This window comes from Neodiprion pinetum, chromosome 2 (assembly GCF_021155775.2).
Source record: "Neodiprion pinetum isolate iyNeoPine1 chromosome 2, iyNeoPine1.2, whole genome shotgun sequence".
In the NCBI taxonomy this organism is placed as follows: Eukaryota; Metazoa; Arthropoda; class Insecta; order Hymenoptera; family Diprionidae; genus Neodiprion; species Neodiprion pinetum.
This window is the reverse complement of record NC_060233.1, coordinates 10488577-10509354: the sequence shown is the minus strand read 5'-3', so window position 1 is coordinate 10509354 and position 20778 is coordinate 10488577. Positions and strand designations below refer to the sequence as shown.

Here is a 20778-nt window from a genome sequence, read left to right as displayed (position 1 = left end):
GCATACATATTTACTATTCGTTTCATAAGTCAGCAGATAATTTAAAGTTTACTAATTAATCCGGTCATAGTCAATTTATTATCAATCGGTGTTCTGTCATATTATATTCCATTTTGTCACAGTATAATGTTACATATATATTATACATTTTTTGTACGTGACATCGTGGTCCAATTTGTTATTTTTTCAACTTTCTTCTTCAATTATAAAATTATTTATGCTGATTTAATTCATACACTTACGTTACAATTAATGTAAAAGATTAATAGAATCGTTCGGTAAAGTATTTATATAAGTGCATTGCAGCGTTAAGATCTGACAGTAAAACAGTTAATATTCACCACTCAATATCTGTGAAGGCGTAGTAATAAAACCTGCGTCATTGCTTACGTATTCCATAAGTAGTTGTTGAAGAATTGAATAAAAATGTTATATATAACAATATTTACATGAGTCAGTGAATAAGTTTTTTGAAAATCTCGAACGAGATTGGTAGGAAAAAAAAAAATTTCAAATTAGCGCCAAAGTAATCGCGGCGTGACTCTAGTCGGAATTTAAAGAGACAGGCAAGTGACAGTCACTTTTCTACTTTTCGTCTTTTCCTATCAATGTGGCGCTAGCTGTGATCGAATGACAAATTGTATGTAACCGCCAGCGGTTATTTGGGTAAAAAAAATACAGGTTGCAACAACAGTACATGAATTAAAAGAGCTGTTTAAATCGAGGTAAATACTGGCATCCGTACATTCGGCGGTAAATTATGTCAGTGTATTGAGTAGCTGGGAGTGATAGGGAGACATGGCGAACATTGCGGCGCAACGAATCAAACGGGAGTTCAAAGAGGTTATAAAAAGCGAAGAGGTGAGTGAATAAGTGCAACTTCTCAACGACCCAGTACATTTACCAGTATTTAGCCAAACGCGTGATCGCGAGAGAATTTCACATATTATGCAACGCTAACCTGTAACAAACGGCTAAACAGATTCTCCACGTACCAAGTCGTAGACAATTTTGAGTTGAGGGCACATCTCGCTTTCCTCGCTCGTTATAATTTTCAAACTTTCCTCTGACAGTTGCTTGCGCAATTATTTACCTCGTCTGAAAAGTGTCTGTTGTTATTAGAAAAAAAACATTTTCATTGAAAACTTATCCTTTTCACAAAATTCGTGAGAATCTCAAGTTCTTAGTACATGAAATATCCTATTCAGCTCATACTCATTTCCATAGAATCTTTATTTCTTCAATATCTACGTTCTCTGTCAGGTTCATCTTTTAGGTTTCATCATTTCTCCGGATATTTGAATACTGTTTTAGAGTCACTAATTAACCATCCAAAATTCCTGTTTGAAAAGATATCAATAAATGTAGCTTACTTACCATTTTCTTCTTCTTCCGTTGACAATAATTCGACATTTTCTGGGCTTGCCATAGATTTTTGGGCTTGCAGTCAAGTTTTGTTTTTCCAAGACCCCTTTGTAGGCAGGCTATCACGATTTCCACGCTTTGTTAACAAACTGCTTTGAATCTCGTCACATTTTCTTACTTCAGACCGCTTCTTGCGCTAGTCGACATTTCGAAACTTTGTTATTTTCTACACATCATTACGGGTCGCGTTGATAAACTTGGCTTGGTCATTTTTTCTATAAAAGTATTACAGATTAAAGGCTACAGGGGGTCGGCAATCTTATTAAAAGTAGATTACTATTTCTCAGCAATACGATGTATCTGTTGAGCAGTACTGTTCGTATGAATCGCGATAATATTTGTGTTGATAAAACATAACAACCTCGGTGCATAGCTTGGTTGCCTTTCCCTTTTCTACAATTATAATATTCATTAAATATGCTGATAAGATAGTGTTGTGTTTCAGTTGAAATATATTTTCAATAGTTGAAGTTGATATTGAATATGGTCAACTTGTCAAATGATTTCCTCTTCTACTTTATTGGCATTTTCAACAAACAATAATTGACTAATCATGTTTATCTCTTTTCTCTAACATTTCAGGTGGCAAAATGTGCGATTAAGGTAGAACTAGTAAATGATAGCTTCACGGAATTAAAGGGTGAAATAGCAGGACCACCCGACACTCCATATGAAGGTGGCAATTTCGTGTTAGAGATAAAAGTACCTGAAACGTATCCATTCAATCCACCCAAAGTAGGTACCAAAACCATCATGAACAAAGATGTAGTATAAGATCTGAAGTCATTGAATTTTACACTTTTATTTCAGGTTCGTTTTATCACAAAAATATGGCATCCAAATATATCCTCGGTTACAGGCGCCATATGTTTGGACATATTAAAAGACCAATGGTAAGTTGCAGTCCAATAATGGTTACTAATATAATTGATCGGGTGATAATTTTGCACTCTGCAATGTCGTTGGTTCTATCACCTTACGACAGAATAATTGCATAACAGATTTTAGTTGCATTGTGTTTTAAACGATAATTGTCATCCTTTGTCAGGGCTGCTGCGATGACCTTAAGAACAGTTTTGTTATCGTTACAAGCCTTATTGTCAGCTGCTGAGCCTGATGATCCACAAGACGCTGTGGTTGCTAAGCAGTATAAGGAGCAGCCTGAAATGTTTCGTCAGACTGCAAAACATTGGACGTCTGTGTATGCTGGTGGTACAAGATTTATCTACTACGAAATTTATTAAAGTTTTTTTTACGAGTAAAGACCTCAGCGAACTAATGATTGTAATATCAAAAAATACCAAGAAATGCCTGATATTTTTAGGACCAGCTAAGATGTCAGATCTCGATGACAAGATAAGAAGATTGACTGATATGGGGATCGAAGAACATAATGCACGAGTAGCCTTATCCTCCTACAATTGGGACTTAGAACGTGCCACCGAACAGCTATTCAGTTAGTGATTACTGTGTATTCTTATGTATCATAAAAAGCAGCTACTAATTGGCAGCAACCTCTTGGAATGTCACTGTCACAAAAGTATACCATCGTGTTTTCAAATAATTGAGAAAAAAACCCAACATTCGTAATGACAATATTGCAATGGTGAGATAACTTTGGAAGTGATCCCAAATTTGACTAACTGTTAGCATTCATTTAACATGTAAAATAGATACGAGAAACAATAATAATTGATGAACAAGTTTTAAGTAGCAAAATTTCATAAGATATGTAACTCAAGAGGAGGGCATTATTACGATTTACGAGAATAAGTTGTAAATTCTAAATCTACAAGACGAAGCGACATTTATGTTTGAATAGACATATGAATAATGTTTTTTTTTTTTTTCTAATCAATTCCCAATAATCCACTTAGAAACAGCATTAGTAAAATATTTAAGAACCAAACACGTATTAAAATCTACGAAGATAATTGCTTTGATTAGGCACTAACACAGTTGCCAAGTGCTTCCCTGAAATTTTTCTTCAATCTGAGTTCAAGTTTTATGTGAAACCTCATTGCTGGAGGTGTGTATCTAATTGACTGCGTTACTAACGGTTGTACTACTCAAGTGTAACTCATTGTCAGTTTAATGAATGATGATATTACATGTTTTTGCCCCCAACTCTTATTGTTCGAATATAAATAAAATTATTAAACACTTCTTCAATTGTCAAAATTTGAGGATTGACTAGCTGATTATAATATCCTGCAGCATATCGACTGATTGTAACGGGGTTTCGCTTGACTCTTGAGTGTATATTAATCAAATTAACGTATCTTTTAGTCCTAATAAACGTATTTATGAAATTTCGGTAGCCTCCAAACTTGATTTGTGAATATTTAAATTTTGCACATTTTTTGAAGTTTGATTACTTGCAATACAATGCTTACTTGTTTGATTACTTACACTACTTTTCATTATACCGACGATAAGAAAAATCCATGAAATCAGCAAAATTAAACTTATAATTTTAATTACAGTGACGCTTATGGCGAAAAATTGAACATAGCTATTTAATGAAAATATATTTCTTAGAAAACTTGGAGTGTAAGACGGCAGTGTGGTACGACAGGATATCGCATGGTCGGTCCCGTGCACGTTTGCTAAGTGATTATCCGTCATTAATTTTTCGAATTTACCAGTTTCTCAAAATTATACGTTTCAACTTTGCTAAGTGATGTTGTATACGTTTCACGTAATGGAACATTTGATTAATTTAATCTACATCCTATCTTACTTCGATTGTAATTCTAAGAGTAAAGTTCTATTGCCAGGTGTGAAATCTTACCTGCATACGATGTACTCCAATTAATTGAAAATTGATAGTTATGTTTCATAATATTTCATGCATTTTTCAATCATTCACAATGTGCAGGCTGTGTCTGAAGTGTCGCCAGCAAGAGTCAAGGTCCAACTACTCGCAAACCAGTTTGTTAACTTGGGACAAATGGTTGGGATCTGTGAATTTGAATTTACAGGAAAACAAAAAAAAAACTCTGCTCTGTTCATATTGGGAAATTTAGGATTTATACCATTTAATAAGATCAATGTACATTAATAGGCCTCAAATATTAATAAAAGTAATTTTTTTTCAATACTTCTTTCAAAATTTGATCCACCTTGATTTGATCGTGGAAAAATATAAATAGTATACAGTTTTGAATTACTGGAAGTAAAAAAATTATTCGGTCAATATTTAAAAACAGGGCTTATAGCACTCTTAAAAAACGTGCCTAATCTATAAAGAAAATTTTTTTATTCGATACAAAATACTTATGCTACAATAATCGGTATCACATAAATTTAATTACACACACGTATATGACATATTGTATAGTTTAAACAAGTTTCTTTCACTTTCTATTTCACTAGTAAATAAAACACATTCGATTATGATTTTACATCATGCTATTCCTTAATAACACTTGACGTCAACGTCTGTATGCATTTATCTTACAAATAATCAATTACCATATTTATATGCCCTTAGTTTCTTTTGAGAGAGCGTTGCTAGAAAGAGGTCATTGTTTTTAGTATTAAAGGCGCAGAAGTCTATCACAGGATCAGAAACAGGAAGATTATAGATCTGTTTACCAGTTGATATGCTCCAAATTGGTATAGAGCTGGTAGCTTCTTGATGAGCGGCTAGAAGCGTGTCATTTTCAGTCTTTATCTGACACGGTCTAGAAAGTAATTTCTGTGAATTTCCACCTTGGAAAGTGTGAACGATATTGCAAACGATTATATCCTCGGTCCCTTTTTCAATTGTACAAACAGTATGCCTTGCCTGCGGTTGCCTGGGGTTTGGGCGAGACGAAACCACGACATGTTTGCTTTCGGAATCGTAGCAAACTGACACAAACGGCCCTTCAAGAAACATTTGCTTGCCTGCAAACTCCGCATCTTTGCTTTCGTATGCGAAACAACTATTCAGGCGACAAGCTATGAACCCTCCAGCCGGTATTCCACTGTCGTAAGCTGGTGCAACCTTTGCTAAAGCGACGACCGGTGATCTGTCTCCTGGTCCGTCTATTTTGCTGATTGGGCCAGCCGTTTGTCTAATATCGAATTGTCTGACAGAACCGTCTTGGGCACCGGCCAAAAAGACATTGTGATTATTACCGGCCCAACAACAGCTCCATAGCTGAGAATCCGTCTGATAATTGTGAACCACTGTATTATTGTGGATGTCCATCAACTTTGCACACTTGTCGAATCCAACACTAAGGAGTATTTCGTTTATGTAAGGATTGAACGACACGTCTCTGATGGCCTGAGAATGCAGGAAGACGAATTGTCGAGATCGAAATTCTCTGGAATCAATTTTTTTTATTCCATACCCAGAAAATAAGGCATTTGTGGATTTTTGTGATATGACTAAGGTCTGGTACCACGCATTATAGGCAAGAACTCTGCACCCGCCATCTTTACAAATGTCAATCGATCGTTCAAGATGAAATTTCTTTAACATTGGTTGCGAATTTGAGTGCTGTAGGCTCGATTGATATTCCTTTCCCATTTGCAGTTGCTGACTTTCAAGTTCTAATATTCGCTGCTTCATACCAGCCAGCTGTTGGTCGAATAATTTCTGCCGTATTATGTACCTTTCCAGTTCCATCTGCAGCCGACTTTTCTCTGCTGTAACTTTGCTTAATTCTACTTTCAGTTTGTCCGCTTCGCTAGTATCAACTGCTGATAACTTTTTGACATACAATACGCGTATATCCTTAGCCGAAGCCTTGTGATTGCACTGAGGACATCGACGCGCTCCTGCGTTACATCCAGTTTGTAACCAACGCTGAATACAACTATATCCAAACAGGTGTCCGCAGCGTAAAGAACAGAGACGATGTTCTCCAGAGTTGTTCCACAGATCCATGCAAATCGGACATGATTGACCCGAATCTAGGTCTGCCTCCTCATCCGAGCCTGGGTCTTTTCTTTTGTTTCCTATAAAATGAGTTTTGTCCATCGAGATATATTTGAATTATCTTAGGTAGATCAACGGTAACTGTTAATACTAGTTTGTTTTGCAAGAAGCAATTACGGTTCCAAAGAGATCCGAAACATCAAATAGGGGCTATAATTATCTGGACCTTGAATCAATGTCAAATATTTCATATGACTTTGAGATGTCAAAGGAAACATGACTTGATACTATGATGAAACAATATGTAAGTGCTTACTGCACCTTTGAATATTACTAAATAACTCACCAATTTCGAGAAGCTCTTCGTTATTGTTGTTTGCTTGTGGTTTTTGGAAAATTGGTACATTCTCTTCCCCTTGTACAGATCGAAAGATTACTGGTTCACTATGCTCAATAACCTGAGCTTCTTGGTCTGTCTCTGGTTCTGATATGTGTACCACTTCCCGTATAGGAGTGTTGACACGATTATCAGGAGCCAGGATTACTGGCTCATCTGCTTCTTGAACCTCCATCTCTTCTTCATCTAACATAATCAATATTCAATTAATAATAAGAATTGGATTATAAGTGTACATCAAGCTCGATGTTGAATGATAGCTGCGTGCAAGTGTTTCCTCAAAATCTTTGCCATTTTTTGATCAACTGTGTCTGTGAATAGTAATTTAATCGATGGTTAATCGTTTGCTGACAAGACAGGGTGAAACAAATTAAAGCATATAAATGAGGCAGAAAACAGTATCAGATGTGGGGTAAACGGTTAACGGTAAATTTAAAGGGCTTATTCCTTGGAAACGGAAAGAGAAAGATAAAAATCAACTCACTGTTTTCCATTTTTAACGAAGTCGGACAGGTTATACATTTAGAAGAAGAGATGAAGGTGCAATGCGGGATTAGCAATGGTTGAAACTTGAAATTAACAACAAAAAAGCGGTGATCATAGTAGGTAATTGGAAAAATATCACGTTTATACTTTTTTACCGAACCATCGATGTTGCCAAAGGACTTATGACTTGGTTTCACTCCTTTGGAGTGCTCACTTATTTACGCTCCGTTCTGTTAGGGTCGGTGGCCTAGTGAGAACAAACGGGAAATCGGAAATCTTCTCAATCTGCTTAATCTCATCGGTAAACAGTCAACGCGTCTTTCAACATCAATCGGTATTTGGCTAACAGCCTGTGTTAATTAAATATCCTTGAGTGTCAGCAACCGATGGCGGTTAATGGCGGTCGAATCTGCCTCCAATAATTGTAGGTAGAGTATCGCGATGATCCACGTTGATTGGCCACTCATTGAATCTACTTCGAATATTGGCGCTAATTTTTGACAACCTTAAATTTTAGGACTTTCAGAATTTTACAGTTTGCATCTTGCAACTTTTAATCAATAATATTCTTTTTCACAACTTTACACTTTGTTCGAACGTTGTAAGAGAAAACTTGCGGGATATGAATAATCGTTAGAAGAGCGTCTCGTTAGAATGTTACAACACCAGAATGCAGGGTTCTTTCCCTTTTTATTGAGTTGTACGCTCGCAACTATGCTGCAAAGAAGTGTTTTTACATAAACTTTGCATCGCTTGCAAATATATTCTTCAGTCAACACCATGATCCTTGCTATTTTTAATTTTCTTCTATAAATGTACGCTTTGCATGGCTTTCGACTTTTTTCTATCGAGCTCTCTGGGAATCGTATGTTTTGCGAAGTCATAATAAGCCACAATTGATTGTAATAAAATATAGTTGGTAAATTATTTGTGAACAGAACGAACTTTTGAATTACCCAAGGCTGGCTCATTTGTGCTTAGACGATTACTGAAAACTGGGTTTTGTGTCTTTCGGGATTGCGTGCTAAATGGCTCTCGCCGATGAAAAAGCTACCGTATCACCAACACGGTTTCTTATGGCCCCGGGCCTACCCAGGGCCCACTGAGACCCACTTACCCGCGGACTGGTTACGCAAAGTTATTTGTCACATGGATTCTTTGGAAATTCTGCGATTTTGCAATATCTGCGAATCATTTAAGAGGTTCCCGCAATGCATTTTTAACAAATTCAAAGATCGCCGGCTAACTTCACATAGTATCTTACCGAACTTCAAAAAGCGTGACTCGAAGCGGTTATCTCAACAATTTGTAGTCAATGCTTGTTCCGTGGTAGCTTGATCCAAGCTAGGTCCACGGACTTGCTAGGCCATGAAAAGAAAAAATTAAATTAAAAAAAAAGAAATATGGCGTAACGTGATTGCTACACATGTGTCAGTGAATTCGGTAAGTGATTTTTTGACGATAGTTTATACTCGGTGCAAGCGTAAAAACGTATTCCTCGCAATAGGACTCACTGCGCAATTATTTTTACCGAGTATAAAGGTTTTCTCATTTTAAATAGTTACATAACTTCACGGTAAAATCATGTTCAGGACGCATATTTCTGACGTCGGTTGTTCAGCCATTTGAGAGAAACTTTGTAATAAACATTTTCTCGTTACTCTATTACCTCCTTTTCTTTTTTCTCAAATTCTTTTCGTTTCATTTTCAAACTCACCTTGCTGTACGAATACGTAATTTTTTTTTCACAACATCTGCCTAATTACGTAAGACTAGTTATACGGAATTTGATTTGAAGGAATATAAATACCGGCGTCTTCACAACGTCGAATCTACTTTTGCTCACTTGTTCTACTGGCACGCAATCTCCCCGATCTTACGCCTTCAGATTTCCTTCATTATTTTTAATATTTATTTATTCACTTGACGTAAAAATAAATTTGCAGCCCCTACTTGCCAACTACCATGACGTATATATCTACATACATTCGACGTAACCTTGTTGGTTTTTTCTTTTTTCTCTTCCTACAGATCTCAAGCAGCTTCAGCGCATTACCAAAGGTTGAAATCGATTCAAATATTTTCACTATCACCAAGAGAGAAAGGAAAGACTAGGTGAGATTTGCCTTCTTTGAAACCTTTTCAGTAAAACTAAGCACTGTAAAGCATGTTCACTCTCCTCCATAACCTGTTAACAATATGACGAGATTCTTTTGTTGCCGTCGATCGAGACAGGAGATTCGAATAGCCATCGAAAGGTATCCAATTGCGATGATTGTCCCTAGATTTCAGAGTTGAGTGTTGGAAGTAAGAGACCTAGAAATTTTGCTTTTTCATAATCATTTAATGTCCTGTGCATTTATTTGATGGTTACTATTTGGCTATTTATTTGGTGGTATGTAATTCGAGATTAGATTTTTGAGCGATTAAACATTGAAGTATGTATTTTTGTACTTGTTTTCTATATTTCGTTTGCTTGTTATCACCTATTTTTGTGTACCTAATGATTCAATAGTACGAATTTATTGTAGATACCTATATGACGTATTTATTACATCACAAGGATGACCGTGGATTTTGATGTAAGTAGTAATCAACTACGGGATATTTGAAAATCTTGTCACATCGTCCATACTTATTTACATGTCGTAAAAGAAAAAGAAATGAAAATTTCATTTACACTATTGACCAGTTGCTCAAGACTTCCACTAAATCCACTGAAATTCAGTTTAAGAGAAAATATAACCACTTGATACTGTTTTTCAAACATTATTTACATAAATTTAGATTTCAACAAGCTTCTACAGATGATTTCGCATTACAAAATTGAGAAAGCAGATATTATTTCCTGTTTTTATACCGAGAAAAGAGTCAAGAAAACGTTATTAACAAAAACGTATATTAAGAGGGTTTGAAAACCTTGAAAACAGAAATTTATCAAGTAATTTTACAATTTGTGCAAAATTTTTTTATGTAACAGGAGGATTTAATTTTTGTGATGGAGTGTTGGCAAAGTCTGGAAATCGGTGCCTTGAGTTTTGTGGCCATCCTTGTAGCGTATCTGCATGAAAATAGTTATATGCTCATGCCTCTGTTACACTTTTTCTACGACAATGTAGCAATTTAACTATTCTAAAATGCTAGTACTTGATTTTTCAGTTTCTATGTCATCACTTGTTGTTAGGAAAACTTACGGCGAAATGAACTAATCTCCCTTCAGCAAATTATAGTACGGGTCTCTTATTCAGAGTACTTTACTAGAAAGAAAAGTTAACAGTTTAGAAAAGTTGCTTGTTTATAAAAGACTTCCATCAGAAGTTTGAATATGCAAAGGAATGAGATAATTTCAATGAATCAATACAGATATGTAAGATATGAATTTTCAAAATATTGAAATTCGATCTTATCAAAACTCTTCGGTATTTTATCTATCACTAACCGACGTACATTATCAGATTCTCATGTTTACAGTAAGTGTATTCAGATAATGCCGATAATCAGTTAATCCATGAATTTAAGCCCAACGGGCTCAATGATTTTCAAGATATCGAATTCCAAGTTCGGAAATGCAGATCCGACTCCACTAGTAGCAGACATAGTTTATTAAATTGATTTTCACTGTAGTATTTTTCACAATTTGACCATCCTTGTAATTAATCAGTAATGTGTCTGTGTTCATCGGTTGTGATTTTGAACCTATAGCATATGAAGAAAAAAAACAGATTTCTCTGTATCCAGGGCTGATAACTTCTGTAACAGAATTTCGCACCATCCTGTTGTCTTTAAAAAAATTGCAAATATCAGGTACTGACATCCATGCACAGGTTTTATTCTTCTCCATTTCCACCGATAATATTCCTTTTCCATCCGATTTATTGATTTTAATGAAAAAATTTGATGCAAAATGAACAAAGACTCGTCACAGGCATTGCGAATCAGTTTGCCCTCATATTCCCAGATAATTATCTCGTCAATATGTATGTACAGAAATATATATATTAGCCGAGATAAATATACATAGTGCGGAAAGTTTGGGGTGACGATGAGGACGATTACACAACTCGAAAAACAACTATCCAACAACAGTGTAAGAGAGGCTTAGGTATTAGTGTGCTTGTGAAGGCGAGTAAAAGCAATGCGCAGTGTAAATATGTGAAGGGGAGGTGGTAGTGATCTCAGAGAAGAGAGCCATTTTCAAACTCTTGGTTTAGATCGGCTAAATATAGCTGCAGGGTGTATAGGCTCCTGTAGTCTACCTTGCTCTGCAGAGCAGCGATATCCCACTCCATCACACAGATCTCGCTGATTTTCTACCTTCACCATGGCGAGCTGCCAAATTTTGTCTGCCTGAAATCTGTTAATAAGTTCTTCCAATTAATCTTAGAATCAGTAAATATCATTGTGAACTATTTATTCGTTTGTGCCAGTTAAACATGCGACTGTGTGCTTTCGGTGCTTTTCTTAGAAACTTGAAAGTTCCCATCCGCATTGTGATCCTTGCGACTTGTTGTCTTGGGAAGTAGTTCTATATTTAAACCGGAATTTATAACTTCACATTGTTCCTGCAAATAGTTATTTTACGTCCGCAGTTTAATTAGAATTACTTCATCATCTTTTTTTGTCACGAAATACTTTAATTATGTTGCTTGGATGATAAAATTATGTTCTAAATTGTTTGCAGTTTTAACAAATAGTTATTCTGTCTGGTACACGTATTGCTTTGATTAACCCTAAATTAAGTGAAATGGTTATTGGTTAAAATGTGATATTGAATTATGTATATCAATTGCCACCCAGTCGTGTTTCAAAATCTTTAGAAAGACTGGAAAGTGTTCATTCCTCGCATACGAGAAAGATCTATTTTTATTTTCATACAAAAATACATTTTATCGTGTAACTTAATATAACGAAATAGTCAAGGTGCCGTCGAATGCTTGTGGTAGATTTCAAATTCACTTCGCACTGACTAGTATTGCGGTAATATCATAAGTTGAGTAAAATTGAAACTAAGAATAAACGCACGAAATGTGCCTGCGACTAAACCTATATTGTACATTCACAGGCTATGGTGTGTGCCGTCGAAGACTGTGGTGTGGAGTGCGTAGTTCGTGATTGCACTTCACGAGATGCCCAGCCAAAGTTTAAGCTTTCTCTTCACCCATCGACGACAGTTATTGATATCTTCAACTATGTAGCTCAACATTATTCCTACGATGTGGACAGCTTTGAGCTGGTGCTACAAAGTGCACGTGGTGAAGTGGTCAGTCGGTTTATTTTCACCCGTTTTCTTTTCGCTTTGAACCAAAAACTTTGAATACTGTGAATTAACTTCTCTCCAATATATGTAAATGTATGTTCTTTTTTTATGCCTACAGGTCGAGCTAAACGAAGTAAAGGAAAAAAACCTGATGGAAATTGGATTGAATTTTAGTAACGAGACAAAGTACACACTGGTCGTGAGTGACGTTTCTCGCCACACTTCAAAGGATGCAGCGGCCAACAGAACTATTTCATCCATCAAGACTCCACTGTTTAGTCCATCCTCTGGAGATTACAACCGACCAGCTCCAGCATTCCAGTCACAAATCCAGGAGTTCACTTTTAATCATAAAAGTGTCATCAAGCCTGAGACTAGTAAGTTTGATGCACCTCGCGATACTTCAGAGTAAATTTCGTCGCAACGAGGCAATGAAAGGAAGCTTTTTTCACGTTCAACTCATTTTATTCTATCACGAAATATGGCTGATTATCAATATTCTGATTAAATTTTATTGATAAACAGAGCGGACATTTCAGTTTTTGCTGCTTCAATACAGAGAAAGTGGTTGACTTTGAGCTCGATAGAGAGACTTCAAATATCATCATCAATTACATTGTAATTTATTTTTCATCTAGTAATTTTGAATTTTGATCATTCTTCTAGGACGTAGAAGGGGGAAAGTTAATAGTCAAGGTATTACTATGTTAATTTCGACTGTACATTTACTTGGATGACACTTTGAACCTGCCTGTTCCGCCATTTGACAGCATATATTTCGTAATCCGGTTATAGGAGACACAATTACTCAAATTTAGATATATGAAGCCAATTATGCAGCATGATGCTAACATTTCAATGAGTTATTCATTTACATGTAAAAAATTCAACATGATATGATTGGAAAAATTGTCTTGGACCGTAACGTTTTTCTCAAATTTTGTTCTTCAATGCTCACAGTCCTTTATAACTAGTATAATATACTACATACAACTCTTTCCGTTATGCAAACTATTCAATGTTAGCATTGATCAACTTTGCTTTCTAAAAAACTGGTTCAAACTTTACTTTACCAGTTGCTTTTGTATATCGAAATGATTAGACACTGATTAAATGACTCCTCTGTAATAATTCACTTGACCAAACAGCTGTAATCTTCTAGGTTACGTCGGTCTGGTGAATCAGGCAATGACGTGTTACCTAAACAGCCTTTTGCAAGCCCTCTACATGACCCCAGAGTTTAGGAATGCTTTGTACAACTGGGAATACGTCGATGGTTCAGAGAAAGATGAGGCCAAAAGTATTCCATATCAACTGCAGAAATTATTTCTAAATTTGCAGGTCAGTTTTCATAAATCAGATTACAAATTAGGGATGCAAATAGATATTCTAGAATATTCTGTATAGTTCGAAAGAAAATCATGTATTTCAAATTTCATTAATGCTATGATTTACATCTGCCGAGTAGACGTCAACAAAGCCTGCAGTGGAGACTACTTCTTTAACGAAAAGCTTTGGTTGGGACTCAACGGAAGCATGGCAACAGCACGATATACAAGAGCTGTGCCGAGTGATGTTTGATGCCCTGGAACAGAAGTTTAAAAACACACAGCAGGCTGACCTGATCAATAGGCTTTACGAAGGTATACTTTTTAGTCAACGAATACCTTTGTAATAAAATTATACATGATATTTACCACTGACACGCTGATCATTATTCAACAGGAAAGATGATCGACTACGTAAAGTGCCTAGAATGTAGTACTGAAAAGTCTAGAGAGGATACTTTTCTGGACATTCCTTTACCTGTTCGGCCATTCAGCAGCAATGTCGCGTACAATAGCGTGGTGAGCATGCTTCAATTTCAGGCCACAAAATCACGATACTGGAGATTTTTTAGTGTACTATCATTGTTTTGGACGGCAATTCACATTATATTAAAATATTTGTGATTCTTCTACAGGAGGAAGCCTTGCGAGCGTTTGTGCAACCTGAAACACTGGACGGGACAAATCAGTATCATTGTGAAAAGTGTAACAAAAAATGTAACGCACATAAGGGGTTGAAATTTTCAAAATTTCCGTACCTTCTTACATTACATTTGAAGCGATTTGACTTTGACTACAATACTCTCCACAGAATCAAGCTGAATGATAAGTAAGTCTCGTCTTGAATTGGATTTCTTTAACTCTTTTTTTGTTTGTCTTCAGTTCTCTGCTATACCGATCGTCACATATTGCTACAATATGTAATGCTTATATACTTATGTAACAGGGTAACGTTTCCCGATGTTTTAAATCTCAATTCCTTTGTCGCATCAACATCTGCTCACGAGTCTCCAGGTAGAGAGGAGGACACTGGCGTTGGAGTAAAGTGTGATGATAGTTCAACGACAGACAGTGGAACATTAGATGACGAATGTCCCCCGTGTGATAACAGCAGTGCAAGTACTAATCAATCTACAAATCACGATCAAGATGATGATGAAGGTACAAATGAAATCATACATTTTTTATTTCCATTCTTGCGAAAAGTAAACTATTTTTGCCTAAATTGTTTTTCGAAATGTCAATTCATTCAATTTGATAAATAATATTCACCTTCTTACGTTGACAGGTATAGATGTAAGCAATGGACCCTCAACCTCAAGTTGCAGCAATCACAATCATGAAAATGAAAAGAATTCTGGAAATCGTGCAATTGATAAAGGTCCATATCAGTACGAACTCTTCTCCATCATGATTCACAGTGGGAGTGCAAGCGGGGGTCATTACTACGCGTATATCAAAGATCTCATGACTCAAGAATGGTTTTGCTTTAATGATCAAAGTGTCACGAGGGTAAGAGCTTTATTTTATTACGAAAATTATCTTGACTAGCAAAACGGCAAAATAAAAATGTTAACAATTGATGTATGTTAGCAGGTCTTATTCGTTTTATCAAATATTTCTGCCAATCTCATTAATTTTTATGTAGTGTCGTTTGATTAGTTTGAAAGGGTACATATGAGTAGACGGCTGAAAAAGTGGGTGAATTTTTCAATCTTGTATCTCTGACAACCAAATATTCAATTCGATATGGATTTGTTTTCTTCAAAAGTGCGTAGATCAAACTTCATTCACATATTTTCTTTACTAGACTCAATTAATAGGAATCATTGTTATTGATAATAACGCCAACCAGTTCGCTCCGTGACATTTTTTGAGATGCTCACAATATCTCGAAAACGGCTTGAATGATTGATTTAAAATTTGGAGACAGTATTATTAGATAATTTATCCTCTTTGTTACGATCCGATTTTTTTTTTTTTCTCTAACAAAAGTTATATTTGTCGTACAAAATTTACGAATTTTTTATTTAAGTAACTAAGGATATGATAAGAAAACTTAGATCGCGGCAAAGAAAATGAACAATTCAAGAATAGTGTCTCCAAATTTTAAATCAATCATTCGACTCGTCTTCAAATTTAAAGTGAATCAGTTGAGCTGTTTTGGAAGTACTGTGGTCACCAAACAAACTGGTTGACATTATTCTCAAGAACAATGCTACCTGTTAATTGATACTAATAAAAAAAATATGGAATTGAAGCTTGATCTAAATAGTTTTGAAGAAAACAGACCCAAATCAAATCGAATAATTAGTTGTCGAGGTACAAAGTCCAAGAATCTACCAAGATTTTGAGCTGTCTACTCATACATACCTCCTTAATAACATACACGGATTAATTTATTTGCAGATAACTTATGACGATATTCAAAAGACATATGGTGGTGGACCTACTCGAGCTTACTATAGTGGAGCATACAGCAGCAGTACAAATGCTTATATGCTTATGTATAGACAAATAGATCCACATCGTAACAAGCTGCCGATGCAAGCAGTAAACTTTCCCAAACACATACAGGTACATTGTGAATCTAATAGATTTTTAGCTACTGGCAGAATATTATCACGTTGTTGAAATCTTTTTATTTACAAAATCTCAATCAGGATCTTTTGAAGAAAATGAAAGAAAGTGAAGAAAACGACCGAAAGAACAGAGAAAAACAGATGTCTATGTGCAAGCTTAAAGTGTATTGTCATCACCCGGAAGAGGGCAGGCTCACAGATGCAAAACTTTACGTATTGCAAGATGAAACGTTACAAGAAACGACAGAGGTGGCTCACAGAAGGCTTGGTTTAGAAGGAATAGTAAAGCTAGATCAATGTCGATTAGTTAGTTACGATCATAACGAAGATTTGATCGAACGAAGCTGGGAAGGATCCGAGTTGATGGAACCGATCGGTGACATTTGGCGTAATAACAGCCGATTCGATCTCCTGCTTCAAATACGTCGGAAGGACGAGCAGTTTGAGACTTATTTGCCAGGAGGTGAGTTTTTCCGACAAGATAGATAAAAGGAAGATGCAATGTATCAGATATTTGACTTTTATTTCTACTACATTTTTTCAACCAAAATATTTCAAGAGATTCTATTCTATTCCAGGTGTTGCAACGAAAGTATTTGTTGTTGATATTGATAAAGAAGAAGTTGTTGACGGTCCGATAAGTGTGCGAGGTTTATTAACTCAGACCATCAGAGAATACAAACTCGAGTTGTCAAAACTGTTAAAATTGGATGCCAAGCAGATAAAATTAGTCCTACAAAAATATCCTTCAGACAGCCGGTTGCTAGATAAAGATGACAATATGCTTCAATCTGAGGGATTTTATGGTCCGAATAAAATTTTCGTTGCAACAGCTTTGGACACAGACGAAACGAAACCTTTCCACGAATCTAAACTCCAAAAGATTATTGAAAATTTCGAGTACATCATCTCCCTTCGCGTATTGTTACCTGACACAAGCAAAGGTAAGCTAAGATTAACCATTTTTATTGAATTTTTTGCGGAAGAATGAAGTTGCCATTATTTTGTGAATAAATATTTCATTTAGAAACATTAGACGATTTGAATATTCCATCCCTCGAGGAGACACGCAAGGGGCAAGAAAAATCGATAGCGAATGGTCCGATAAAATCATCTCTTGGTGACATGATGAAGACGATGATGACAAAGAACAGCGAACAAACCAAACCCAGTTGCGGAATCGAGGAAACACCTCCGAAGACTAATACCTCTGCGCAGCTTGGAGAGGGCGAAGATTGGAATACACCTGAGCAGAGCAACAGCGAGGATAGCAGTCTGAGTGATAGTGAACGAACGTTAATGGGGGATGTTCCCGATTATACTAATTGCGTAGAACCTCAATTCCCCAATTCAGGAATAGTTTTTGACTACGCCCCACCCAAATTGACTCGTATGGAAAATTGGGATATCGATGATGAATCTGATTACTATTTCAAAGCTATTCCTCACTCAGAAGATTCGCAAAAATGTAGGTATTACATTTCTAGAGTAAAATACGGCCTAACTTCGATACTGTTCGAATAAAGAAATTTCTTGTGACATTTATATATTGCGAAAGATGAATAGGGCTATTCGTGTACCTGATTTAATAAGCTTGACATTCATTTTCCTCACAGTACTTAAAGTACTGGTGGATAAGAGAATGCAGTTGAGCACCCTGAAGAAGGACCTTGAGCCGCTCGTGGGTGTTCCAGTAGAGTATTTCAAAGTCTTCCGGCACTCGTCGGACTCCGGGGAAACAGAGTGCAGTAGACTAACTGAACAATTAAGTTGTTATCAAGACGGCGAGAGACTCAGTGTGAAATTAGGACGTGCTTTACGCAGCGGAGAGTTCAAAGTCAAGCTGTTCCAGCTACTTATTCATTCCACTGAGGTTTGTTTTTGTAATTTTATGATTTAATAGGACTTGTTTGTGTTTTAATTTTTTGCATTAACGAGGAAAAGAGAACGAGAAGTATGCATCTTGTCGAACCATTGTTTAATGCTTGTTTTATTTTTTAGCCGTTTAAATTTTTGTGCGATTGGATAGTATCTAATGAAATGACAGTTGGTCAGGCAAAGAAGGAAATTCTAGCCGAAATAAAAAGAAAGTATAATATTGACATACCGTACGAAAAGTGTCGTTTGAGGAGGAAAAATTACAAGACAGCGTCAAAAGTATGTTTAGACGAAGAAAAGTTCGAAGTATTACGTTTATATACACAATGCGAATTATTCGTACAAGAACTACCTGACAAGGAGACAGTCAAAGATTACAACCAGGTTGTTCTGTTTGTGAGGAAGTGGTCACCTTCCCAAATGCAACTAACTCCATTCGAAGAAATCACGATGAATGGAAAGTCCATTGAAGAACTGAAAGAAAAGGTGAGACAAGATTGAAATTATCAGTTGGTGATTAATTTTCGCATTTCTGTTACGAATGCCAATGGTTCCTAACGAAATATATTACCCACTATGTTTTAGTTATCCTCGATATCAGATATACCGGCGCAGTACATAGAGGTAGCCAAGGGTAGAAACGCATTTCCCTGTGATATCTCTGTACTTCAGGTGCAAAGTGAACTAAACTGGAATCACCAAGCAACAACTATAGATACCTTACCACTTAATCTTGAAGACGGCTCAGTTGTCTACTTTAGGTTTGTTGATTTTAGAAATTTTTTTATTAGAAAAATCTTTATGAAGTCAACATGAGTTTTTCCGCGGCAAGTAACCCATGGTTTTTTTTCGCTGTTTCGAATTTTATACAATTGAAAGTAAGCCGCATTCCATTTCATTTATCAACATACGTACTTACAAATGACTCTTGCGGGCTGAATTAGTTTTCAGAACTTAGCTGAACGTAGAATTTTACTTCGCTTATAATTAATGACATTTCATGAACAAAACACTGAAAATGCTGTGCGGAACTGATATAAAATCACAAATATCTCCAGCGTTTTAAAAATACATACTTCAAAAATCCACAATATCAGAAAAATCTAAAATTTTGGAACATTACTTTATACTGAAACGTTTGTCTGAAGGATTATTTTTTAACAAGATTTAAAAAGTACTTTATCCATTTCATACTCCAGTTTCAGGAATATTCCAGTATTTATGCTGTGAAATGAAAATTTACATAGTTATGTGCCATAAAAAAAATTACGGTCAGCAAAATTATATCAACAAGTTTGAAGAGTTTTTTTTATTGATCTGTTAACTTTTTCATTTCTAAGTAATTTATGATGATAAAATATAGAAAGAATATTTAAAACGTACTCTTTGGATCGGTATTTTTCTTCTGTTCAAGTTATTCAGGTTGTTCTGACTTATATCGAAAGGTATAAAAAATATTGAACTGGCTATTGGAAAAAGTGGCCCAATTGACAAAGAGCCTTTTGTATGATGTATATACATACACGAATCAACGTTTAGACATTCTAAAAATGGTAATGTTTTACAGGGATAGCAGAGAAGAACCTAAGCAGTTGAGCTCCGAAGAGCTCAAGGAGATAGCAAGCAAAGAGAGTTCGCGTCTGACGTCACTCTCGTCGACGTCAAGTTATAGTCCGCGGCGAGAGCGAGCGCTAAAAATATATTTGGACACCAAATGATCCCCGAACTGCATTTGGTGTTGATTATACGCTGCTGCAGTAAGCTAGGATTCAACTCACGTGTTTGAACAGATTTACTTATTTTTGGTGCCCAGTTTCAGCACGATATCAAGAGTCCGTTCAGTACCTAAGAGACCTGATTAATATCAAGGGAAAAATTCGATAATACGATTACTTTTTCTAATACGAAATTGTGGGTCTATGTGTACAATAAAAGTCGCTAGAACTACAGTTCCGCAGTTTGATCGTGTTTTGCATTTGTTATATATATATATATAGATCACCATTTAAAAACTTGTCTCATACTTGAAAGTGTTTAACATCCAAGTTTTGTCATTCATATACATTTTTACTATTGGTATTATTTACTTTTTTCCTGATGTTAGAGTTGAACGGACTATGTACAATAGTAAGCCTATTATGTCGATGCTATCGAATTCAATTCAATATTATTGAACGGACTATGTATAGTAATATGCCTATCACAACGATGCGATAAATTCAATTTAATAAATCGACAAAATACCTTCACGTATTGATGATGCTGGTTTGGAAAGTTCTTAGGACGGTGATGAGTTGTTAGTAAAAAAAAAAAGAAAAAAAAAAGAGATAAAAATGCGAATAAAAATATTTGTTTTCTAATCATCTATCATTACAACTTTGCAAGCTCCCCGAAAGTCACCGTGTTTCATAATCTCACAATTGTTATGTTAGTGATTGTTCATATTTATTACTTGTTTGTGGCTCTGGCAGTAAATAGCCTGATTCCAGAGATTGTATTTGTATTATCTGACCTTCTGATCCTACGAACTTGCCACTTTTCCTTAATAC

The 20778-nt window shown here is 35.8% G+C and overlaps 3 protein-coding genes across 11 annotated transcripts; 2 read left to right on the top strand and 1 right to left on the bottom strand.

Annotated features, from left to right (window-relative positions):
* The first annotated feature begins 585 nt into the window (after positions 1-585).
* On the top strand, positions 586-4526 carry Ubc4 (ubiquitin conjugating enzyme 4). Its single transcript, XM_046613039.1, has 5 exons — positions 586-861; positions 2008-2160; positions 2236-2318; positions 2474-2637; positions 2750-4526. Exons 1-5 carry the CDS (start codon positions 799-801, stop codon positions 2884-2886), a joined length of 600 nt encoding a protein of 199 aa, XP_046468995.1. The 5' UTR covers positions 586-798; the 3' UTR covers positions 2887-4526.
* Rfwd3 (ring finger and WD repeat domain 3) lies at positions 4297-9039 on the bottom strand. Of its 4 annotated transcripts, XM_046613024.2 has the most exons (4): positions 8902-9039; positions 7183-8545; positions 6648-6884; positions 4297-6381 (listed from the first exon to the last, which is right to left on the bottom strand). In XM_046613024.2, exons 2-4 carry the CDS (start codon positions 7190-7192, stop codon positions 4895-4897), a joined length of 1734 nt encoding a protein of 577 aa, XP_046468980.1. In that variant the 5' UTR covers positions 7193-8545; positions 8902-9039; the 3' UTR covers positions 4297-4894. The 4 variants fall into 4 exon arrangements, with proteins under 4 accessions (XP_046468980.1, XP_068989799.1, XP_046468982.1 ...); XM_069133698.1 differs by lacking the exon at positions 7183-8545; XM_046613026.2 differs by lacking the exon at positions 8902-9039 and having other exon boundaries at positions 7332-8545.
* Positions 8498-20563, top strand: Usp47 (ubiquitin specific protease 47). Of its 6 annotated transcripts, none has more exons than XM_046613018.2 (19): positions 8498-8627; positions 9216-9299; positions 9716-9766; positions 12247-12444; positions 12560-12818; positions 13604-13782; positions 13910-14084; positions 14167-14288; positions 14405-14598; positions 14716-14930; positions 15058-15281; positions 16179-16346; positions 16433-16814; positions 16930-17295; positions 17379-17819; positions 17968-18224; positions 18353-18715; positions 18815-18990; positions 19797-20563. In XM_046613018.2, exons 3-19 carry the CDS (start codon positions 9749-9751, stop codon positions 19945-19947), a joined length of 3888 nt encoding a protein of 1295 aa, XP_046468974.1. In that variant the 5' UTR covers positions 8498-8627; positions 9216-9299; positions 9716-9748; the 3' UTR covers positions 19948-20563. The 6 variants fall into 6 exon arrangements, with proteins under 6 accessions (XP_046468974.1, XP_046468976.1, XP_046468978.1 ...); XM_046613019.2 differs by lacking the exon at positions 8498-8627 and adding an exon at positions 8807-8823; XM_046613020.2 differs by lacking the exon at positions 9716-9766.
* Positions 20564-20778: the final 215 nt, after the last annotated feature.